Below are 24,518 nucleotides of genomic sequence, written 5' to 3'. Positions count from 1 at the left end.
GTAACAGTCCTGTGTGGCTGTCAGCAAATATTAGACTCACGGTACAAAATATCTAACAACCCAGCCTGAATCTGAGGCATCAGTATACAAGAAGTGAAGTAAAATAGGGATTGTGTAAGAGCTTCCAGAAACCTGTCCTAACTGATCCCACTATCTAAGGTGGTGATGAAATTTGGACACCAAGGGGATCCAAGCTAAAAGGGGTCCCTGTGAGGTCTCTAATTTACTATCAGTAAAAGCTGGACAATCCTCATATGAAGTCTTACGAAGGAAACTAGATCCACTGCTGTGTTCTCAGGAAAGAGCAGTCTCAAGTCTTTTTCACCAATTTTTGTTGTGAGAAAAAAGCATCATGTGGTCCTGTCGAAAGGAACATGAATCACCCTTGGCAACCGAGGAAATTGAAATTATGTATCTGAAGTCTAAAGGACTCAGATACAACTCATCCAGATTTACCTAGACAAGTCACTCATCCAAATTGGGGATTTACCTAGACAAGTCACTCATCCAGACTGGGGATTTACCTGGACAAGTCACTCATCCAGATTGGGGATATACCTAGACAAGTCACTCATCCAGATTGGGGATTTACCTAGAAAAGTCACTCATCCAGACTGGGGATTTACCTAGACAAGTCACTATCTTCCAACAGAGTGATAGGTGTCTGAGGAAAATATGTCTGACAACACTCTGTATCAACAATCTGCAAAACTACTCCCTGGTGAAAATGTGAATGAAATTTCAGTGTAATTTCATTGAAAAATTATCAATGAGAAACAGTACTTCACTGATATAAACAGTACTTCACTGATATAAACAAATTTTTATTCTATCTTAATATAACTTATTTTGTCTTTCTTGTACATTTTGAATGATTTTCTGCAAAACTTCTATTTCCTGTTTCTAATGGCTCAAATTTTCTTGTTTATTTTGGGAACACAAACTTTTCTCCACATTTTTCTTGTTTCTTTTCCTTTTTAACTGCCCTCAACGTAAAAGATTGCTCTCCGTTTTAAAGAAGAACTTGACTTTTCTCCTGACCTGAATCTAATTTTCTTCTTTATTGACCATTTATTATTGTCTCCAAATGAGTGTCAAATAATGGCGAGTCCAGTCCATTCCTTATAGTATTCATTCCATATATTATTTAACAGGGGATCACTGTAAAGAGCTTTCTGACTTGTCAAAAGTTTGTACTTGCCCAATGTATCTTTATGTAACAGAAACTGAGGGGAATGAGCACATCTGCCAAACATAGCATTTTGAATTTTCAAGCGGGACACAGACACAAAAGTTTGAATAATGGTTTGAAAATTTTTGTGGAACTGAGAATGGCATGGTGCAAAGTCAATGGGAATGTGTGTGTGTGTGTGTGTGTGTGTGTCTGTGTGTGTGTGTGATTTGGAGTTTTAACATAGCTTGAACAATTTTTCAGCCATATCACTACAATGTCTGCAGTGTGGCAGTTTATACTGATGTCTAGCACTGAGGCATCATGCTGCAGACATGCAGCACGATGTCCCACCCAGTCACATTATCCTGACACCAGGCTGACCAGTCCTAACACTAACCTCTTAATGCTGAGTGCGAAGCGAGGCAGCTGTTAGTACCATTTCTGTAAGTCTTTGGTATGACTTGGCCAGGGATCGAACTCACAACCTCCCGCATCCGAGGCGGATGCTCTAACCACTCAGCCATCAGAGCAGTCAGTCAATTTGTAAGAAAACAACATCAGGACTATCATTTTGCAATTTTAGCCATAAAGATATTAACTCTACAGTAGCATTTAATGTTTTAAATGAGAAAGAATTGGACCAGGAAGATTTGTTATATAATTCCAAACTGATTCCCTTCTTGAATTTAAAGGGAGTCAACGGATTGATGGGAAAGAAGTAATGATATTGTTGCCAAATATCAAACATGGTGATACCTTGCAGAGATCTTTTCATGGTGCACAAGTAGAATCATCTTTCAATGTCGTGAGAGATGGTATGTTATATTATCAAAATATTCTAGTTGTGTTAGAATTCTGAGCAAAACCAAAGCATGATAAACCTCTAACAAAGTTGCTTATGGATCGAGGGCTCATTTAAACAATCAAAACAGCATCAGAGTTCGTACATTCAGTCCAGTCTATAGTACAACTCTCCTATCACATGCATGTCATAAAAGCCGCAGAATTTGTTTCATTTACATTGAAATATTACAGTGGTTAAAACAGTACTGTATAATTTATATCCATTATTTCATTTGAAACCTTCTGAAATGTCTGTGAAAAATTACTGAAACTTCAGTAAAATACATTATAGTAACCTAACAGCTCATGCTTTCTCTCTCCCCCTTTAAAATCCTTGAAAAATAGTATCTAAATTTTGGGATCACTGATCAAGATAAGGAATAATTTTATGGAATCGGTAATCAAATAAAGAATACCATAAGCTTTCCCCTGCCGATACATACACAAAACTGCTTTATCACTGCTGCTCTAAATATATGTTGTTGTTGTTGTTGTTATAGGGTTTAACACCATTTTTCAGCACAAGATAGGCTATATATGGTACCCAGTATAAATGGTGGAGGAAGAATCCGGGTGAAAACCCCAGAAATAACCACCGACCCATGAGAAGCTACTGGCAAGTTTTCTCACTAACCCACATTGATCGAGCCCGAGACTCAAACCCACACAAAGGTGAGATGGCAGTGATCCATAACAGTGAGCACTTTAGACCACCCAGTCAACTGGGGCCCCCTAAATATTTGTTTTTGATTCTTAATGCACTGTAGCGGCATATGGCTACTGTACAAAAGATCTGTGTAGCTTCTGGGTGTGTATTTACAGTAAAGAACACGTCATTATTATGTGACAATCAAGATTTTGATCTGCTTAGTCATTGTTAAACATAAATATAAGCATAACTTTTTTAATGAAAACAAGAATAGGTGTCAGAGATAATCAACCAAAACAACATATTTCTATATACTATCATTGTCTATTAGGTATACTGTGTGCAAATGCAGAATATTAGATATATTTCTTTCAGCAGCCAGCTTCATAGGGATGTGTTAGCCATGCTGTCTATAATCCATGAAAATAGGTGCAGTGCTAGAGGAGAAAACTATTGACTTTTTAATAGTATATTTTCATTATTAAAATTAATCCCAGATAAAAATTTAATACATATCTTCGGAAGAGCGTGTGACCTCATATTTATACGAGTTTCATAGAAATCTCATTTGGGGGCCAAATTCAGCCCTTCCTGAACCTTGGCCTTTTATTTTCTTTATACATTACTAGAGAATTTTGATTAACATTTGAAACATTTTTTTTTAAATTACTGATTTCATTTATATAACATTTTTAAAACTTGTTTACAGTAAAAACCATTTGGGAAGCAACCACCAAGGGAAACAACTACTATCAGCGCCATCTGGTATCAAAATATGAGTTATCTCCCTTGACACAAACTGACCTGAAAGACAGTTATACATTTTTGTTATTGAAGTTAGTATTTTCTAGTGTTTTTTAGTAACACAGACTATATTTTCTAAGAAGGAATGGGCACTATGCCATAGGTATGAAGATGACAAACACACACATGTACAGTTCTGTGAATTTGGTGAAAGAACTACATTTCCAAATGTTTATTTCCATCCATAGCAACTAGCAACATCTGTAAACTGAAAGCAAGTACATGTGAATCACAAAATCTGTATCAGGCACATGCATCATTTTCTGACTTCAGCAAGATGAAAATATTGTCAATTTTGACCATTTGTGGAATAATCGGTTGGTGTTTATTCTTAAGATGGAAAAACAGAAAAAGAACAATTCCTGATCTTGAAATGTTCACGGGAATAACAATCTTCATAGTAAGCTGCCATGTTATGATATCTAGGTTTTGGCAAATGCGGGCACTTTCCCTCACTAAATTTAAACAAAAGTCCCTTGAATGGACTGATGCTCTACCGATTTATGATCAAGCAGACATCGAAATAAGTTTCTGGTGAAAACTTGATTTGAATATGACTTTTTGATCAGAAGGAACAGTAACAACAAAATGACTGCTGTGGCAGTAGTAACCTTTTTACAATGGCAGCCATACTGAATGGCTGAGATGTACTAATTTTATTCAGGAACATTTTGACTAGGCTTTTAGTAAAAACAAAAACATGTAAATATGAGCATCCATTCAAAAGGATTAGCGACAACAAAATAGTCATGTTGTATGTAAATTTGCCACAATTTTCATTTAGGTCCTACTAAATATCATTAGAAGCCTTTTTCTGAAAATCCAGTGTCAAAAAAATATCCATTTAGGAAGAGTAGCAATAACATGATTTTCAAGCTGTCTACTATGGTGGCCATACTGGATGTCAGATTTGCATAATTTTCATTTAGGTACAACTAGATACCATAAGAAATGAAAATCCCATGTTAATATGGCCATTCATTCAGGAGGGATAACAGTAACAATATTTACAATATGGTCACTGTGGCAACCACAATGGATGCCTGAAGGGGAATCATTTGCATCCAGGACCAAGTAGACCTTAGGATGAATGTATGTAAAGCTTCATGACAATCCTACTAGTAGTTTAAGAGGAGTAGCAAACTTGTGCACACAGATGGTTAATGGACAAAAGACTATCACATATTAAGTTCTTCTGGTGTATGACAAGCATATCTAATGAAAACAATACAAAACATACCAATGTACCAGTGACCTAAGCAAGAACAATCCTTACTGTTCGTTTTCCACTTCTGTTCCCAACAATTAAAGACTTCGAATGCTTTCAATCGCCGAGTCCCTATTGGAAATTTACCCCTGAAAGCACATGCCTAGCAAACATAAGTTCAGCCCTATTTACAATACATTTCATGAATAATGACCACTCTTACCATTGCAACTTCTCTACTGGCGCATACAAAGTTGATCCAGTCTATATTGACCATGTCTGTCCCATAGCAGATGGAGACAGTCTTGTCTTCGAGCGGAATATCAGATGGACCAATGGTACAAGAGTCTCGCAGTTTTCCTTCCTGTGAAGAGAAACAAAAAAACTAAAATCACTTTCAAGTGAATGGTAGGTCACAATGGACTACTACATGGAATGTAGTACCAGTCCAAGCCCATCAAAACATTTAAGTTTTATCACTGTACAATAGGCATTGTATGCATAAAAAAACTACAGAATGTATCACACAACAGCAAAGATAACTTCATCAATTGTGCTTTGGTTTTGGTTTGGTTTGGTTTTATATTTTATGGCACAGCAAGACAAGTAGGTTATTAAGTGCTGGTGCAATAGGAGCAAAGTGACTTGTCCAAGGTCACACCACAGTTGCTGACCAAGGCTGATTTAGTGATTGGATTTGAACACTCAACACTTTGGTCACAAATCTGGTGTGCTAACCTCTGAGCCACCATGGCTCCTGCATTAAATAGGGGTAAAAAAGATTAACTTATTGGAATGCATGTATGGACTAACCTGTATTAAGTTTCACGACTAATGTAAGCCACAAACATATACTGGTTATAAAGTAGGTCTGTGGCCCACTTTTGAAAAATTTAGTTCTGTGCTCCTAAGGAAACAGGTTTTAAAACAAAGTTGCAAATGTGTACATGACAGCTGTGCACTCTGGAGAGCACTAGCCATTAAACCTGTTGCCTTTACTTATCACTAAACCATGGATCTTTCAGCTCACAATAACAGCTTTTTTTTCCCCCTCCACATGGTTGCAAGTTAAGTTCCAAGTTTGGTACCATCATGAGGTCTAAAATGAAAGTTATTTTACAAAAACTTCTTCCTTTGTTTTATTCCATCCTTTTCAGTTTTATTTAATACAAAAGACATAAAAAATTATGGTGATAATACAAAAGTAGGTCTGATCAAAACCTAGTTGGTAGCTAATTAGGTTCTCACAGAAACACATACGGACATAGCTGTAATGGCAGATGACGTTATTCACATTTGAATACAAGAAAGCATTTATGATGAATATACTGAAACAACTAAAATTGACAACTAAGACACAATTTTTTTGACAAAACATATTTCATTTGTTATTTGTTTCTTAAACTGTTGCCACCATTAGTGACATTTTCAATGTTGATATTTACAGTGTGCCAAGATTTGTTTTTGTCAAGATAATGTAACAAAGTATAGGACTTATCATAAGTTGAGAACTTTTTATTACAATTTCTTCATGTTCAATATTTTTTATATCTTCCAGGAAGAAAAATGAAAAATGAAAGAAAAATGCCCCCAAATTATAAGTGGATTTGTGATTCACGGAAGGACCGATGTATGTGACTGACTTCAGAAGACATATTTTTCTTAATGGAACAATATCTAAATAAGGGGAACCAAAAAAAATAATACTTGCAAACAAATATTAATAATTATGTAAAGAAATTGTAATCCTTATTTACAAAACTGCATGTATCCTGCAAATGAACATTTTCTCTAACAATATTTCAACTTTATAGTTTTTTCCAGTTATAGAATGCAAATTACTCATTTTAATTCCTTAGGTGTATTATTTTACTAAATTTTACAAATTGTTTCAATGGAATTTATGCATCATGTATTAAAAATCTTTTCATCTAGTTTACATTGTTTTTTGCAAGAGAAAAAAACTGTAACCCAAAACTGATCCTCAGTTACAGGTACCATATGTACTCGCTTAGAAGTCCACTGTAAACTGCACAGACCGGATCAACCATCACATAATGTGCTGGCAGATCTGGGACTATGCAGTTTGTTACGAGTAATCACTAGAACAAACCCTGATCTGCAGGCACATTATGCTACAGGACATCAGGATCTGTTTGTTTGCTGTTTGACTTGATTTATAAAGCAAATATGGAAGTTCATATTGTATCCTTTACTTCTGTTAAAGTGAAGACATTTTAAAGGAAATAAAAGATTATTAAATTGAATTAAATTATATTAAATTGAATACTATTTCTCACAGTGATGAATATTGTTATGCAGATCTCCATAATCAAGATCCCTGACCACCTTGATTTTAGCCAAGTTGACCCAAAATTTAAAAAAAAAAGTCTCCAGAGTTGTAACAAGTTGAGCCAATCAAATAAAGACAAGCACATTAATATGTCATCCATGATCTTGATTATCTACATTCCAAGTTTGATCTCATCAGCAATATTTCCACAAGAGTGTTAACAAGCCAAGTCAGTCAGATGCATGGAAATTACTCATTATTACACCCATCCAAGAGGTTGAATAAGCCCCATGATAGTCCAATCAGTCTGGAAGTATGACTCCTCCCATGGTGACAAGTTTGGCCAATCAGAAGAAAGATCACTTCATTAACATGGATAGGTCTTACACATCATCGAACTGGTTAGAGATCTTAATGATATAAGAATTATATTCAACGTTTCATCAAAAACATGGTCTCTAGAGTGACAACAAGCAATTGTTGATGGACAGATAGAAGACGAATGAAGTACAATGGACGCAGTGCCATACCATAAACTTGGCTGCCATGGGCAGATGATCTAAGAAGACAAAACGACTATCATGACATGCATATGCCTTTAGATGTTTTGAATCTGCAGTCCAACATAAAAGAATAAATACTGTGTTGAATAAAAGAAGACTGCTGGGTGGTGGTGGCTTAATGGCACGTTACTGGCTGTATCATACCAGGAATAAGAGGCAATTTATTGCCTTTCCCAAGGACACACAAATGCAACTGACCCTGGATGACCTGGGCATGTATCAAACCCACATCCTTTGGATTATGAATCTGAGACTCTACCAGCTTGGCTAATGTGGCTTCCTAATAAAACAGGAAATGTGACGTGTTGTATTTATGGTACACAATGCTGGCCTTTAAACAGCGCTCACATGTGCAAAATCTTGTTTTTAATGCAGACATTGTTACAGCAGATTCTTCATGTACAACTACTAAGCTGTGTTGGCATATTATAAACTTATTACGCAAAACACCGATTTTGAGAAGCAGTCCACCTATCCTAATTAGATTATATTAAAAGTAGCAATAACGGATGCATCTAACATGGACAAACCAATAATCCTCTTATTTACCAGTGCAGACAAGGGGGAAACAATTGCTGAGGCACTTAAATGTTGTCTGCAAACATTCCATCTTGTCTGCAGTTGCATGAAATTGATGCATATACTATTCTTACACACTGTGCATACATGTTATCGGAGGTAACATTATAGTTTTAAACAATCACTTAAGTTATGAGCTCTATACAGCAACTGGCACAGCCTTGGCCTCTTCTGTACAAATAATAGTCTTGCAAACTACTATTTCACTCACTTGTTAAGTCAGACCAACTGCAAACAACATAGACCCTGATTTCTCATCGCATAATGTGCCAGCAGATTTGGGTCTACATTATTCTACTGATGGCTCCCAACAAACTGCACAGACCCTTATCTGCTGGTGCATTATGCAATAACATATCTGGGTCTTCGCAGTTTGCAGTTGACTCAACTTACAAGCAAGTATATATGGTAGTACAAATTAATAGTTGTGATAATGTTCTGATGAAATCAGTTTGTGTGTGTGTGATTTGGATTTTTAACCTACCTTTAACAATTTTTTAGTCATATCGCTATGATGTCTGCAGTGTGGCAGTTTATAGTGATGTTGTGCACTGGGGCACCATGCTGCAGACATGTAGCATGATGTCCCACCCAGCCACATTATCCTGACATCAGGTTGACCAGTCCTAACAATAACCTCTTAATGATGAGCGCCAAGCTCAGTTGTTAGTACCACTTTTGTAACTCTCTGGTATGACTAGGCAGGGGATCAAACCCATGACCTCCCGCATCCAAGGCGGACACTCTAACCACTAGGCCATTGAAATCATTATCTTGCAGCTTGATTGTGTGTTACCGCTTTTAGCAATGTCATCAGAAGTTGGAGGCAAAAGTTCAATCCAGAAATGGAAAAAAGCTGGGCCCAATGGCCCCTAGCAAGTCAAAAGGTAGGTCATTTTGAGAAAACTGAGGCTGCATATACCCTAACTGGTTTCATGTTTATTCAAATACATGTCATCATCAGCCAAAAGTCATCCATACCAGGATCTGAATTTCTCAGTGTACTCAAAGTATCCATTTACCTATATCATTTATTTTTGCCACTTCAGTCTACATTATATCTAGCTGTTTGCTTACTTGGAAATTAATGCAGCAGAAATTTTACTAAAGATTTCATCTTTTCTTCATGTTTTCTATTCATGACCATGATCCATGTCGCTTGACTGATGCCCTAGCTAATCAAAATCAGTAAGATGTTTGTGTCAGTCAATGAAATTGATCATTCTCACTTTTGTCAGTCAATGAAATTGATTATCCCTGCTTCTGCCAGTCAATGAAATTGATCATCCTCACTTCTATCAGTCAATGAAACTGATCATCCTCACTAATATCAGTCAATGAAATTGATCATCCTTGCTTCTATCAGTCAATGGAATTGATCACCCTCGCTTCAATCAATGAAATTGATCATCCTCGCTTGTCAGTCAATGAAACTAATCATAATAGCTTCTGTCAATGAAATTGATCCTCCTTGTTTCTGTCAGTCAATGAAATTGATAATCCTCACTTCTGTTAGTCAACAAAATTGTTCCTCTTTGCATCTGCCATTCAATGAAATTGATCCTCCTTGCATCTGTCAATCAATGAAATTGTTCCTATTCACTTCTATCAGTCAATGAAATTGATCATCCAATGCTTCTTTGGCAATAAGTGTATTATAGTCAATATGCCATAACAATCTTTTATACTCATTTTCTGGAATATTTTTATGCTTTTTGGCGTGCAACTTTCCTGTGCCAAAGATGAAACATATTGATGCAGCTTAAAATGACCCCTAAATGTTTTCTCAAAATGTTAATTCTTAAAGAATTAAGGTAAATCTTGTACAAGTCCTAACCAATAATTTTTTGTCCTGGTTCAAACATTTAGAAGTAACCCAATCTGAATAATGTTTGTTTTGATTTTTAATTTACTGGAAACTAAACATCTGCATTGTAATTGGAGAAACACAGCAAAATTGTACAGAAAACAAAGGCCCCAGCTTACATAACAGTTGACCATTCTACAAAGGCTTATTTACTGGTAGTATCGCTAAAGCTCACACAACTCAACAGTTGACCATTTTATAAAGAAGGCTTATGTGGTATTGTTTTTTTTAAACAAGATCTGGGGACCTGCAGTAGCTCAGTTGGAAGTGTGTCAGAGTTGTTTTCTAAGGGTTGCAGGTTCAATACAGTCAGTCCGAGCGGGCTGCCTTGGAGTGTCTTTGGAAATGGCATTTACCTCCCATTTCCTCAGCCTAATATAACCAATGTGCCTAAAGTGCCGTTAACTCAAATAAAAAATATGAAAAAGAGAAAGTGCTGACAGTCTCAACCACTATGATGCAAAATAACCTCATTGATTTGCATGCTTATAACTGTACTTATGTAGATACCAACCTTCATCAAAATCAGAAATAAAGTCTCAAGAGTGGTAAGAAGCTGAGCCAATCACATGCAAGATCACGTCACTAAAATTAACTGGAATGAGCCAATCACATGCAAGATCATGTCACTAATATTCACTGGAATGAGCCAATTACATGCAAGATCACGTCACTAATAGTTACTGGAATGAGCCAATCACATGCAAGATCACTCACTAATATTCACTTGAATGAGCCAATCACATGCAAGATCATGTCACTAATATTCACTGGAATGAGCACGTTATCAAACTCATGTGAGATCTTGATCATATAGGTCTATGTTCAAATTTTTTGAAAATCAGATCAAAAACATGGTTTCCAGATTGGCATCATGTTCAGCCAATCAAATCAAAGGTCACCGCCTTTAAATGTGTGCTTCTCTCTCAATATCAAATTTATCAGGAATAAGATAATATACAGATATATTTCACAATCAAAATTGGATCAGAAATAGTGCCAATTTATGTGGATCTCACTCATTATCAAACTTGTTCAAATTCTGGATAATATATGCATTATGCAGACAAGATATATGGTCTCCAGAATCATAACAAGTTCAGCCAATCAGATGCAAAATCAACCATAATCTAACTCAAATTCAAACTTGTCCAAGATATTGAGGACAAACAAATATTCCAAATCTGATCAAAATCAATGGCCTTCAGAGTGCTAACATGCAAATGTGTATGGAGAGACAACAGATGCATAGCCGTACCATAAGCTTGCTAGGCCGAATGGCCAAGTGAGCTACATATTCGGCAATTCTGCATATATTCTCCAGGCCTGGGTTAAAAAACAAATATATGAAAGTTCAAGAGTGACATACCCATAAAAAAGTAAACCTACTTGTAATGACTTTGAAAAGAGACATATACTACCTTCGATTTTAAATGGAATTTAAGCCAAACGAGGGGGGGGAACCAGAAATATGTCATGCAACACAAATTAAAGTTTAATTAAATTAGAGACAAAGATGTCACTAGTTAAACTGAAGAAGTCACTATAATATGCCAATCTTACAAAAATCTGAAGGTCAAAGATGGTGTATCCTGTTAATGTTTATTTTTTAATCTTCCATACCTGAAAACCATATATTTGTTTATATCAAACTTTCTAATGCACCATTTTTTTAAAAACTCCATTTAGAGTATGACCCTCACCAAGTAACCACAAGTTTTACCTGCCTCTAATATGTATGCAGCAGTGATGCATCACTAGAACAAAGAATTCACTAATGCAGAGATTACAGAAAATCAAGAAAGAGAAATATCATGGTGACAATTATTGGCAAGAATTACTATAAATAAATGCATTTTAAACATAAAAGTTTGGTTTCTGTACATTTTCCATCTTTTATATTATAAAAGCCACATTGACAAAAAAAAAAAATATCAGATGACTATTTTTAGTAAATATTGTCAACAATAACTCAGCAGTTCTTTCAAATGGTGCGCAAGAGAGCCCACCTACTTCAAATATAAATCCCCTAACATAATATTTTGCAATGTTCTACTTGATATTTGCTGCTTTTATTTCTCCAAAACAAATCTATGAAGCAAAGGTTTAATGAAGAGATGTTGCAGTTTATGTTAATGTACTCCCTGACAAAGGAAGTTAATGTACTCCCTGACAAAGGAAATTAATGTACTCCCTGACAAGGAAGTTAATGTACTCCCTGACAAAGGAAGTTGATGTACTCCCTGACAAAGGAAATTAATGTACTCCCTGACAAGGAAGTTAATGTGCTCCCCGACAAAGGAAGTTAATGTACTCCCTGACAAAGGATGTTAATGTACTCCCTGACAAAGGAAGTTAATGTACTCCCTGACAAAGGAAGTTAATGTACTACCTGACAAAGGAAGCCCTACTTGTCAATATTATTCCTCGCCTCCGACCTCCTTCCTCTCATTTTCATCCAATAACTGCACAAATAATATGTCTAAATAATATTTTCAATGTTTAGAAAGATTTTGATGGTTTGACTGCTTGCATTATGCATGGAAAAATTAGAACAACCAGTGCAGCCTACTTGGAAAGATCTCAACAGTACTTCTTGGCCTGACACAAAAATATAACTGGCAGATCCCAATTGTCCAAATAAACTTTCTTCATTTAAAAATTTACAATAAAAATAAAAGTCCTTTACTTTCTTTATGAGTGCACTAAATCAGCCATTTTTCATTGCAATGATGATAGTCTGTACAACTCTTCATTAGTGTTTGGTCAGCTTTTTCTAGAAAAATGTCCAAGACAGGAAATCATGCCTTAGTCAAAGGATGTAATACAGTAGGTCATTTTGGATGTGTACATAATGTTTGACAAAAACATGACAAACCTAACATTTTTTGTCTTCACACATTAACAAATCTTCTAAAAACTTTATCTTGCCTCTATCCGAGTGACCCTTACCTTTGACCCCAGAATCAAAAGGGGTCTATCTTACCCTAAAATGCAAGACATAGGTACACAGAGAAAAAAAAACTATATATAAACCAACCCATGAGTCCATTATGAAATATCAACAGGTACATTTTGTGCATTCAGGTGTACACAGCAATCACCTATAAACCAATTACCCATGGTCACAGGAGGTAGTCCAAAAGTCTTCTCATATAACTGCTTTTACAATGAAAATGAATTTGTATGCCTTGTTTGTGAATGAATACAATCTCAGAACTCAGAACTAAGCAACAATATCATGAGAAGCCTTCTATTTTATTCTAAACAGATTAAGTCTGAAATAGGAAGCCATGCAATATATAATGAAATGTGTGCAAAAAAGTGATAATCCTCATATTTACAGTAGACTAGAAATATCTATTATTTCTATTATTAAAAAATCACATCCTGCTTACAGCTGCATGCAACAGATGCATACACTATTTACACAGACTGTGCAGATAGGGTTGCAAGTTGCACAGCAAGGGTTATCAGTAAAAACAGTAGACCCATCTCAGACAATGCAATGCAGTATACAACCCTACTGAAAAAAATCGAGATGCACTGCTGTTTACCCATGATAAGGTTTGCTAACACAAAATTTTTAAAAATAATTGTGCCTGGAGAAAATGCTATTACTGTATTTTATATTTGTTGAATTCAACATATTAGTGTGCTCAAAATAGCTGTCTAATAATAAAGATTAAGGCAATAAAACTGAAAAGAATCACTATTTTCTTGCACATCAAATGAACAACTATGGAGAGAACAGACTCAGATCTAACATCACAAAATTACATCTATCTGAGTCTGCCACATTTATTTTCCCTGAAATTTCAAGTCAATATTCAAGACCATAGAAATGCCAACATTTTGCAATAGGACACAGCTGTACACTTAGCTACAAATTTATGCCATTTATTGCAATGGAGGAAGTAAAACTATTGTAAAAGAAGAAGAATCCAGTAAAATCTGCAATCTATGTAGAGTTATATTTTTAGGATGTTGGATTATTAAATTTGTACAAGGTAAAAAATCATATTTATACTAACCATATTTTGTCCGTAATGACAGACAACATAAGATTCCTGAGGTTAATTTATTCAAATAAGGCTTGCTACACCATATTTAGATGTTTGCTATATATACCATATGTTTGTTTCCATATGTACCATGTACACAGTTGGTCATACACAGTTTATAAGGTAAAAGTTATGTTTAATTAACACCTGCCAGAATTATTATTAACTTTAATACGTTTCTGTCAGTCTGGAAATGAATGAATGTCTTTAAAGAATAAATTCCCATGAAAATAAAACTTGTTTGTCTTACTTTTGGTGGAGCACATTGTCATTAAAATTTAGATTTTGAGAAAGGGGGTACTAATTTTAATGATGTAATGGTAATACTTATTGTGGCTATTGCATAACTGGTACTTATCCAGAAGGAAATTACCCTACCCATATGACAGAAATTTGTCCTCCAATTAGGATGAACCAGAAGATTCCAGAATAATGAATTGGCCCTATGACAACCCACACAATTGCTCGTGTGTATTGCGGCCTTCATTCTTTTTAAGAAAGCAGGCTAACTTACTAGGACATCAGTGCAGGGGGGAAGGGGAATCTGGCAATATCAATAGGCAAATATTACATCCTTAAAATTAGTTCCAACACTTTAATATCAGTAATACCTTAACTACTGCTATTGCACAGCCAAATTTTTCAGTTTGGTGGGAGGCTGATGATCCTGCAACTGAAGAATGGAAGACACAAGGAATACTCACCCTCAATTAAGAGCAGGAGATTACTATGGAATGGTATTAACATGGGTCACTTTCTGTGGGACGAGTATTTGGCCCTGTGAGAAAAAGCCTTCGCTTTGATGGGCTAACGAGTGATGGTAAAAGGAATGGAAAGTAGCGAGTCCTCTGGAAAGAACCAAGCTGAGATGAGCTAAGGAGTACCTGACTTTGTGTAGGATCTGTGGGATCATCCTGAAAGGTGGGAAGGCATAAGCAAATGGGCAATCCCATCTCAGATTGAAAGTGTCCACTGCCCTGGCCCTATGAGTGAGGACTGGGTAAACATAAAAGGGGAGCTTATTGTTTAGTTTGGTAGCAAACAAATCAAAAACTAGAAGACCCTTCAATCCAAGCAAAACCGTGGGTACTTCCTCTGTGGAAGAAAGGTTGAGATGTGAAGGTAGTAAATGCTAAAGATTTAAGGAGGCTACCAAATCGCCAGGTCGTATGGCATTCCTGATTGAAACTGGTCTCCGCATTGAATTGTTCATTCCTCAAACAAATCTGTTTAGGAGGAATGGACTGATAATTAGACTTTCCTCCTTTCAAAGGAACCTAGAAAATCCAGAAGTAGAAGGTTAAAGATTGGTTTTTTAACACCCCTTCTGCTGCACTATTTCAAAGAAAGGAGTGAACCTCTTCCTTCTAGTGCACCAGATTAAACTGGTGGAAGAAAATGAGCGACCTTACTAGACAAGGAAGATCCCAAAACTGGAACTGCTCTCTTATGATAGCAAGGACCCAGTCATCAACCATTTCACCAGACCAAGCCTATGAAAGAGGCTTTGTCGGTTTACTTGTGACCTAGTTTTCTGCTCTAGAAGGTGAGCCAAGGTCCCCCCAGAAACATGCACTTGAACTGCATCAGTATGCAAAGTGTGTGGATGAGATGGCCACTGGATATGGACCTTACAGATAGAAGCATGTGCCATGGGTCACAATATAGATGAGGGAACAGACCATCCCCTGCATTGTGTAGGAAAGGCTTGATGCTTGTTAAACTTTTGAAACTGCTCCTAAAATGTATCCAAGTTAGGAAGCAGGCTGGTTGAGAGTTTGCAGCAGAACAGCTTTCCAGGCTGGAAAGAATTTTTGAATCACCAAAATCTGAAAGTCTGGGACACTAGTCACTGGACAAGAGGTGGTGAACCTCATTTACTGCCTCATCTTAAGTCCAGCTCTCTTCCTCCTCTACTGCCTTAAGAAATGGTTGACAAGTGGCAGGAGACCCAAAGAAAGGATACTGTATCTGCTTGTTCTGTATCAAACTTACATGCATCTACAAGGACAGAAAGGATGTCTTTGTCACACTCTCTCTAAAGCAGGACCATGTAACACAAAATGTCTCTGTTTAAGGGAGACAAGGAAAGGGGAACTAGAACTGGTAACTCCTCCCATGGAGTTAATGTTCTGTCCTTAACAATGGACTCATAAGGTAGCTGCATGTAACACTCCACCTGCCTGAAGCATTTGGGGAAGAAGGTCCATCCCCCTCCTTTTTTACCCAACTCTGCAAGACAATGTAGGTCCATGACCTGCAGCAATGATATCACAACAATGTATACAAGGGCCAGAAGACCAAAGCTAAACATAGGAGAAGAGCAAATTGCTTCCCAGATAGGTCCCACATCCCATAGAGATTAAAAAGGATAATCGGGAAGAGGGGATGCTGATCCAATCACCTTCCCTAAGCCAATTCATGATTCCATGCAGGATGACATGGCAGTCTGGAGAAAGGGAGGAGCTCAATCTGGTCACCAGGCAAAGACCCATCAGACGAGTCAGATCTGTAGGAAGAGCCTTCCTTAGACCTGACAGACCTAGAACGGAGTTTTCCCCTTACTGGGGGCCTTGATCCTGTTGCCAACAACATGCCACAGGACTGAAAGGGTACTGCTCCCCTTTTAGGGGGCTGTTACTAACTTTCAACCCATACTGAGCTGTGAGAGTAGAGGCTGCCGCTCCTCCTCATAGGAAAGACTCAGAGAATGAAAACACGGAAAACTCTTAAGATGAGGATGCCATTTTCTTTGCTTGATATTCATCTACCCAGATTTCCTCCGATCATGGGCTAGAGGACAGAATCATTTATCCTCTCACAAAATGTGCAACATACGCAATTGATGTTTGTGACCCAGAGTTATTCCCTGTGACCACACTTACCCATATCTTACTTAGAGATTGTTCCTGAAAATCTGACAAGTTTTTATGCACAGACAGACTACACAAGGTAATGCATGGGCAAAGTCTATGCCAATACATGTATAATAATTTCAGTGAAAAGTCACCTTACTTGGGTGTTTTCAACAAGATTAAATGCTAAAAAGGAAGCAACACTAAGCTCAGAACAAAAATGCAATATCAACAAGTCAACCAGGCTTAAAGAAAGATAGGGTCTACTTTACTAAATCAGCTAAAAGGTCAGGTTTCCCAGGTAAGTATCAGTTATGCAATAGCAACAAGTATGGTATTACATACCCTTTCAAAAGAAAAAAATTTCAACTCACTTTTGGAATTTTTGCATATTTTCCTGTCCGGGTATCTCTGATGAGGGCTATGTCCAGATAATCCATATCCTGTTAAAAGAAGGACAAAAAGAATACATGAGAATCCTTGATATTTGATATCTTGACAAAAAGAATATTAGAGAATCCTTGATATTTGATATCTTGACAAATGAATATTAGAGAATCCTTGATATTTGATATCTTGACAAAAAGAATATTAGAGAATCCTTGATATTTGATATCTTGACAAAAAGAATATTAGAGAATCCTTGATATTTGACATCTTTTGATGCTGAATACTTAAAATGCAAGGCTTAAGTATAATGCAAAAGCAATAAACGTTTTAATTCAAGGCATTTAATTTACAGACATGAATTACACTGATCAGTTGATAAACATAAAATTAAGTTTTGTACAAAAGTAATTATCACTTATAAAGAATTCTGGGTATAAAATGTTAGAAAAGCAAGCAAACACATCATAGAATGATAGAATTGGACACTCTGGCTGAAAAAGTATAATAAATGAACAAGTTCAAGAAAGAAAATATCATACATACTTAAGTACAAGTCTGGTCCTATGGAAAACATAGACCCTAAGCTGCAGTTATATATGGCCAGATCAGGGTCTATATTTTTTCTTCTACTAATTATCCTGACAGTCCCAGAATCTGTCATCACATTATGTGATGGTAGACCTGGATAAATGCCACAGGTTTTCCCAGGTTCTTCCTCCACCATTAATACTGGCTGCCAAGTATAGCCTATCATGTGCTGAAAAATGGCGTTAAACCCTACAACTATAACAATGACAAGAAGTGCGTTTATTAAAAAAGAGCTCCTGAAATGCAATGAATCCATCTGGTCTGCATGAATCTTTTGAAAGGATCACATGCTACATTAACACATGCGTGACAGGAGACCACATGCATGACAGGAGACCACATGTGTGACAGGAGACCACATATGCGTGACAGGAGACCACATGTGTGGCAGGAGACCAATCAGGGAAATGATCACAAACCACAATTCTTTTACAGGTACATATCATGCATGACTCAATAAAGACATATAGTTATGTATTAAGAATGAAACACATCGTAAATTATACATAGCTTACTATATTATTCCATATATAACAATGATTTAACCTTCTTTTGAGATCCATTTGTTTTAAAAAATTTGAAAGCCACAGGTTAAATTGTGATGTATTTTCTAGATCAACAGTACATCTTGCAGTAATTATCACCAGCAAGATTTGGTATCAAAATCCAGTGCTAAATTTGATACAAGCCATCTACCTCCAGGAAATATAAACTTGCCCTTGAGAGATCTAAGTCATATATTTATATGATCCAGCTATGAAAGTGTTATGAATTTATGAAAAAAATAGTGTGGGGGTGCGTGTTATGCCGAGGAGTAAGTCTAATCTTCTAAACTTTGATTCATGATTAAGTTTGGTATATAATAAAAAGTAAATTTTCTTTTCCTACCTTAATACCAGATACATTTCATCTTGCAGTACCAAAAAAACTATATATTTTAACTCTTGGCTTTGCCACTCCTTAAAATATCATGTTTTTTGTACCATATGATGAAATATACCCATTATTATTGCAGGACAAGAAAATATCTTCTATTTGTTTTCCAAATAAAGAACCATACTCTGATTTTTATTTTTGTCTGCACCTTAAAACCATATGCTGATCATTAAAGTTAGTTAAAAAAAAGATGAATGTAAATTATGCATAAATATATAAATATGCAGAAGACATAATGAAAGGGTTCTAATGTCCATGTAGTTAGAAGATCAAAGAAAGAAGATAAAAAACATATATATACACACATAAGTTATAAGTATTACCACAAACTGACAATGGCTGGGTGAGGACTTTAACATAGGTTGGTTGTTACGGTTTTAATGCCATTTTACAGAATGAGATAGGTTATACATGGCAGCCAGCATATTTGGTGGAGGAAGAAACAGAAAACCCTGTAAAAAAAAACACCAACTCACAGGAAGCCTCTGGCAGACATTAAAACAAGCAAAACACAAATACTTAGAAAATATCATGATGAAAATGTTACTGATATATGTCAAAATGTGCCTAAAATAACAAATATTCATATTATTATGTCTGCACAAAACAATTAAAATGACCGTGATTAAATTTTTCAAAGATATAAATGACAGTCCTTGACGGAATCACTAGAAATAAAAGAGCAAGGTGAGCTAAAAATCAATGTTAGAAAAGCTCATAAATTTGGAAAAATAATCTTTTTATACTGGATTGAGAATCTAATCATATAAAAACAGGCATGCAACATTTTACGTATCTATTTTATATGGTTTGTATTTGATAATGCTAACATCTGCTTTTTTGTTGTCATCAAAATAAGAATACAAATATGACTACCTAATTTCTTTTGTCTACTTGAAATGATTTTTGTGCTAGCAAGGTTTTAGCAAAGTTCCAGAATATTACACTTGAATTGCATCACTATACTCCCAGATTTGGACCCTGAGGTGACATGTGCAACAGTTGCTTATACTCGCTTATATGTAAGGGCAAACTACAAATAATAAAAAACCTTGACCTGGTGTAGCATAATGCACCTGCAGATCAGAATCTACGTTGTTTGTTCTATTGACTACTCCTAGCAAACTGTACAGAACCAGATCTGCCAGTGCATTATGTTTCAGAAGATCTGGGTCTGCACAATTTGCAATTGTTCTCAACTTATAGGCAAGTATACACAGGAGTTGATGCCATCCAAGGTTGGTGGCTTACTCAGGGTTCTGTTTTTTGTCATTTAAATTTCTATCTCACATCACCTAGGGTTCTCTGTCATTTAAAAAACCATCTCACACCACCTGTGGACAAGAATACTCAACAACATTGATGGATCTTTCAAGATTAATACAAGATAAACCAATGAGCAAACACATATGATATCAAAGTGTACTGTTTTAATGAATCAAAGTGTACTGTTTTAATGAATCAAAGTGTACTGTTTTAATGTATGAACGTGTACTGTTTTAATGAATCAAATGTAGTTTTAATGTTTCAAAGTGTACTGTTTTAATGTATCAAAGTGTACTGTTTTAATGTATCAAAGTGTACTGTTTTAATGTATCAAAGTGTACTGTTTTAATGAATCAAAGTGTACTGTTTTAATGTATCAAAGTGTACTGTTTTAATGAATCAAATGTATACACAGAACATCCATCTTACTGTAAGCATACAGGTAATTAAATACAAAATTAAATGTCAAAAATGCATGCCATTCCATTTTCACCAATTATTTTAGGTCAAAGTGAATCATCTGAACATTGAAACATTAATTAAAAAAACATTATAATGATGCATAAGCCACAAAAGTAAGCTAAAATATAATGAACCTCATGAAAACTGATTTGAACCATAATCTCCTATTACAAACACTGGACCAACGTACAAATTACTGAATCTACATCCCAAAAAATGTCTAGTGCAAAAATTACCAGCAGTAATCTATTTTAACTGACCAGCACTAATAATCTATTTCAAATTCCTGTCCACCTTGTGATACTAATTTTGACAATTCATGTGGATTTTCATGTTTGTATAATATTTGACTACATCTCATGAATATTCCTGGCAAAAAATATCTGGAACCCAACCAACACTTTATAGCAAGCCATTGGGGCCATATTGTGGAAACACTTTACATTTTTGAAGTTTGATTATGCACACAGGAGGCAGCCAATCAGAAGATACTTTTAATCACATGACCTCTGAAATATATGAAATCAAGTTCTCCATTATGTGCCTCAGAATCCCATTTTTGTTAAGTGGGATGTTGTTAAGTGGTAAACTCAGTGGAAAGTTTGATTATGTGAATTAGATCATGCAACTAAAAAATATCCCAGTTTGCTTAATTGTCTTTTGATATAATGAAGCATTTCCTTGTTAAAACCCTGATGGCTTGCCATATACATGCCTAATATCACTCACATGGCAAAAAGAACTTTCTTACCATTTCACCAAGAAGGTTTATATAGTATTATAAGAACTAGGGCTGGCACAACCTATGTACGAGCATGTGCTTGCACAGGAAGATGTTTCAGAGGGGTGCCAAATCTGAGAAGGAAAGGGGCACAAAAGAATCAGACAAAGGAGCTAAAATGAAAACAAAAACCTTGTTGTTTTTTTAAAGTTCAAGTTCAACCAATCAGATAAAAGATCACCTCATTAAGCTTAGATTCTAAGTCTGATAAGATGAGAAACACTGTATCCAAAGTGGTAACAAGTTCCAACAATCAAATGCAAGGTGACATCTCATATACATTATCTTATTTGTTTTTTAAACTTGTTCAAGTTCTTCTTGATACAGTACAATTCCATACTCCTTGTGTAATTAAAATTGGAACAGAAAAGATATGCCCTCCATACTGGAGAATTCATTGTTGACCGACGCATGACCATGGCACTTATATTAAGCTTGGACTAAATAAACCAGGTCCCAAGGTTATAAACTTGATTCAAAATTCTGAAGTCTGACTGGCTTATTTTAAATCTTGTACCAATCAGACATTGCAGTTTTGGTCAAGTCTAATTTTCAGCATGAAATATTCTCATAACCTTCTGACCTGTGATCTGTGTTATGCCAATCATAATTAAACATTTAGGTTCAAACTAAATGTGACTAAGAGAATAGCTATATTACCTCCTAGTAATATGATCTGATAACCAACAAGACCAGACTCCACAATTTTCATCTATCTGACAGAAATTTGACTTAATAGTCCTCACATTCTTTACCTCAGGGTTCTGCTATTTTGGGCCCCTTATATCACTTTTCCCCACAAGCTTGTGCAAATTTTTTAATTTCAGCACTGATAGAAATAAACTGTGTACCTGACAACCCTAAGGTTGTAAGTAAAAGTCACAGGTCATGCAGGTGTTTTGTACCTATTGGTGTGTTTTTGAAAATCTGACGAGACGTAGTGATAATTATTCAATTTATTTCAATCATAATTGGACAATACCCCTTGGAAGATTATATCAATTCCCTGAGAAACACATAAAATAAAATCAATTTCAATGTGCATCAACATTTTAGATGAGGTCACCAAGTACTATGAACCAGTGTAAACCGGACTGAATGTCACACACCATGATGTCACAATGAAAGCACCATGCACTGGACAAAACCATCCCCTGTACAATCGGGTTAAATGTCTACTTCTCTTTACACAAGTCAATCCCAAACTGCCATTGTAAATGTCAATAGCGATAGATAATTTTCATCTTGAGTTTTGCTAAAAACTAAGGTGCAGATCACTCACCATTATAGAGCACTATATTAGTGCTAAATTTTAGAACAAGTGTTATTATTTATTTTGTGCCTATTTGATGACATTTAAACTTTCATAAACGATCGTTATGACTGTCAAGAATTAAGCACACTTGTTGGAATTACAACAATATTATAATGTTTGTATGATTCCTTATTAAAAATATACAAATGGTCATGAAACAAAAACAATATATGGGTTGGAATATAGACAAAAGCCTCACAAAGGACTTAATGTAACCCCTTGACTGTGACTTCCATACCCAACATGGATTCTAGTACTCTTGTTGCAAATGCTGCACTTGACAGGAATTACAGGATCTTGACAGATTTTATTTGCTCCCATATACCTCAAATGTACTCTTTTTACCATTGTGATACACCATCAACTGGTCAGGCAAATATATATATTATGTATATTTAATTTGTATTGTGTGATTGACCTTAGTCCATAAAAGAGGGTAGGAGTTGGCCCTTTCTAATTTTTGTATGGAAACAACTTATTACTAAAAGATGATATTTGTCTATGATTATTAAATTTATATTAAGGTAATTATCACTTAGAGGTAAACATGTTTATGTGGCCTTTTGACCCTTGAAGTTTCAAGAAGGGATCTTGTTTTAAGAATTTGATGGAAAAATGATACACATCCTGGTTTTCTTATTGTGTCCACATTTTTTAGAAGAAGGAAAAGTAAACAAATTCATTAGTCCCATCTTAACATCAGTCTTGAAAGGAATTTTAAAAAACTATTTCAGATAATGTTTGAGGATTTATTTATTAATATTATTCACTGGAATCACAAAGTACTCTTTGACTTTTTAGATTAAATCATTATATGGGGATTATTGTGAATTCATTTAGAGACATTTTGGATTATATTATTGTGAAACATCAAGACATTAAGCAAATGTATATTATATTCCAGGATATTGGCACATCAGCACATTCCAAATTAGACTTCATTCAGAACACCACTGAAATTCATTCAGAATACTCTATACTTCGTATTTATGATAAAACTTTTAGGACTATTTGGAATTTAACTCACAATACTGTAAGTTCTTTTTCTGTTACTTAATTTAAGACCATAGAGTCATTCACACCATTATTTAAAAAAATTTGACAGCGCCTGCAATAACACATTTCCTTTATATTACACTATTCTTAATATATCATGGTTCCATATATATCACAGTACTCTGTATAATGCTGTTTGGTATATAACGCAGTCGGCAGTTTCAGACTACAACCTCACATTATAGCAACAAGTTCAGTCAATAATTAAGAAAATTTTTATTTATATACAAGTTTCTCAAAAGCTTTGTTTTATATAATTTGAATAGTAAATTGAGCAACCTGTGCAAATTTAGACGAGAGAAAACTCCAGGGCAGGTTAGTTGCACACCTGCACTCAACAGAGACCATTTTTTTTGATAACTTGTGAATCCTGTTAGTGTGATAAAGTCTTTTTATCATATTTTTTTCTTTAAAGTTTTGGCAAGAAAATAAAATATATGGACATGGTCTAACTAAGACTGTTTTGCCAAAATCATCATACTGAACATGGTAATTGCACATGTTAAAATGTATGACTATCTTTAATATAAAGTCAGATAAAAGAAAAATAAATTGATCCATCAGCATATAAAAATGTATACTGAAACACGAATGCTTAGTCTCAAGTTGACTGATGAAACTGCTGTAAGATTAAACAGGTAACAACAAAAAAGCACTTGTAATAAACCATACTTACACAGCTGTCTTTACCTTGAAATCTGTCAACTTAATGGTTGCTTGACATGACAACACAAACTAATCAGCAGATAGTCGACTCTCCAGCCACTTTACAATACATGAAATTGGTTAAAAGAGCAATATCCAAGGTCAACCTAAATTTGTGTTA

At 35.4% G+C, this 24,518-nt stretch overlaps 1 protein-coding gene across 6 annotated transcripts in view; it reads right to left on the bottom strand.

Annotated features, from left to right (window-relative positions):
• LOC149804253 (1-phosphatidylinositol 4,5-bisphosphate phosphodiesterase beta-1-like) overlaps positions 1–24,518 on the bottom strand; it is a 292,443-nt gene that overhangs the window by 177,269 nt on the left and 90,656 nt on the right. For 5 of the 6 annotated variants that reach the window (XR_016415204.1, XR_016415202.1, XM_089938161.1 and 2 more), the window contains exons 3-4: positions 17,273–17,341; positions 4,901–5,041 (exon numbers count right to left, since the gene is read on the bottom strand). Coding sequence is in view for 4 of the 6 variants with exons in the window: in XM_089938161.1 (XP_089794287.1) it covers positions 4,901–5,041; positions 17,273–17,341 (210 nt within the window). In the remaining 2 variants the exon portion in view is untranslated. The remainder of the gene's footprint in view (positions 1–4,900; positions 5,042–17,272; positions 17,342–24,518) is intronic. The other variant, XM_089938185.1, reaches the window with a different exon arrangement.

This window comes from Sinohyriopsis cumingii, chromosome 2, assembly GCF_028554795.1.
Source record: "Sinohyriopsis cumingii isolate HCF-2022 chromosome 2, ASM2855479v2, whole genome shotgun sequence".
NCBI lineage: Eukaryota > Metazoa > Mollusca > Bivalvia > Unionida > Unionidae > Sinohyriopsis > Sinohyriopsis cumingii.
Note: the sequence above shows the minus strand (reverse complement) of the source record. Positions and strands in the feature narration are given on the sequence as shown.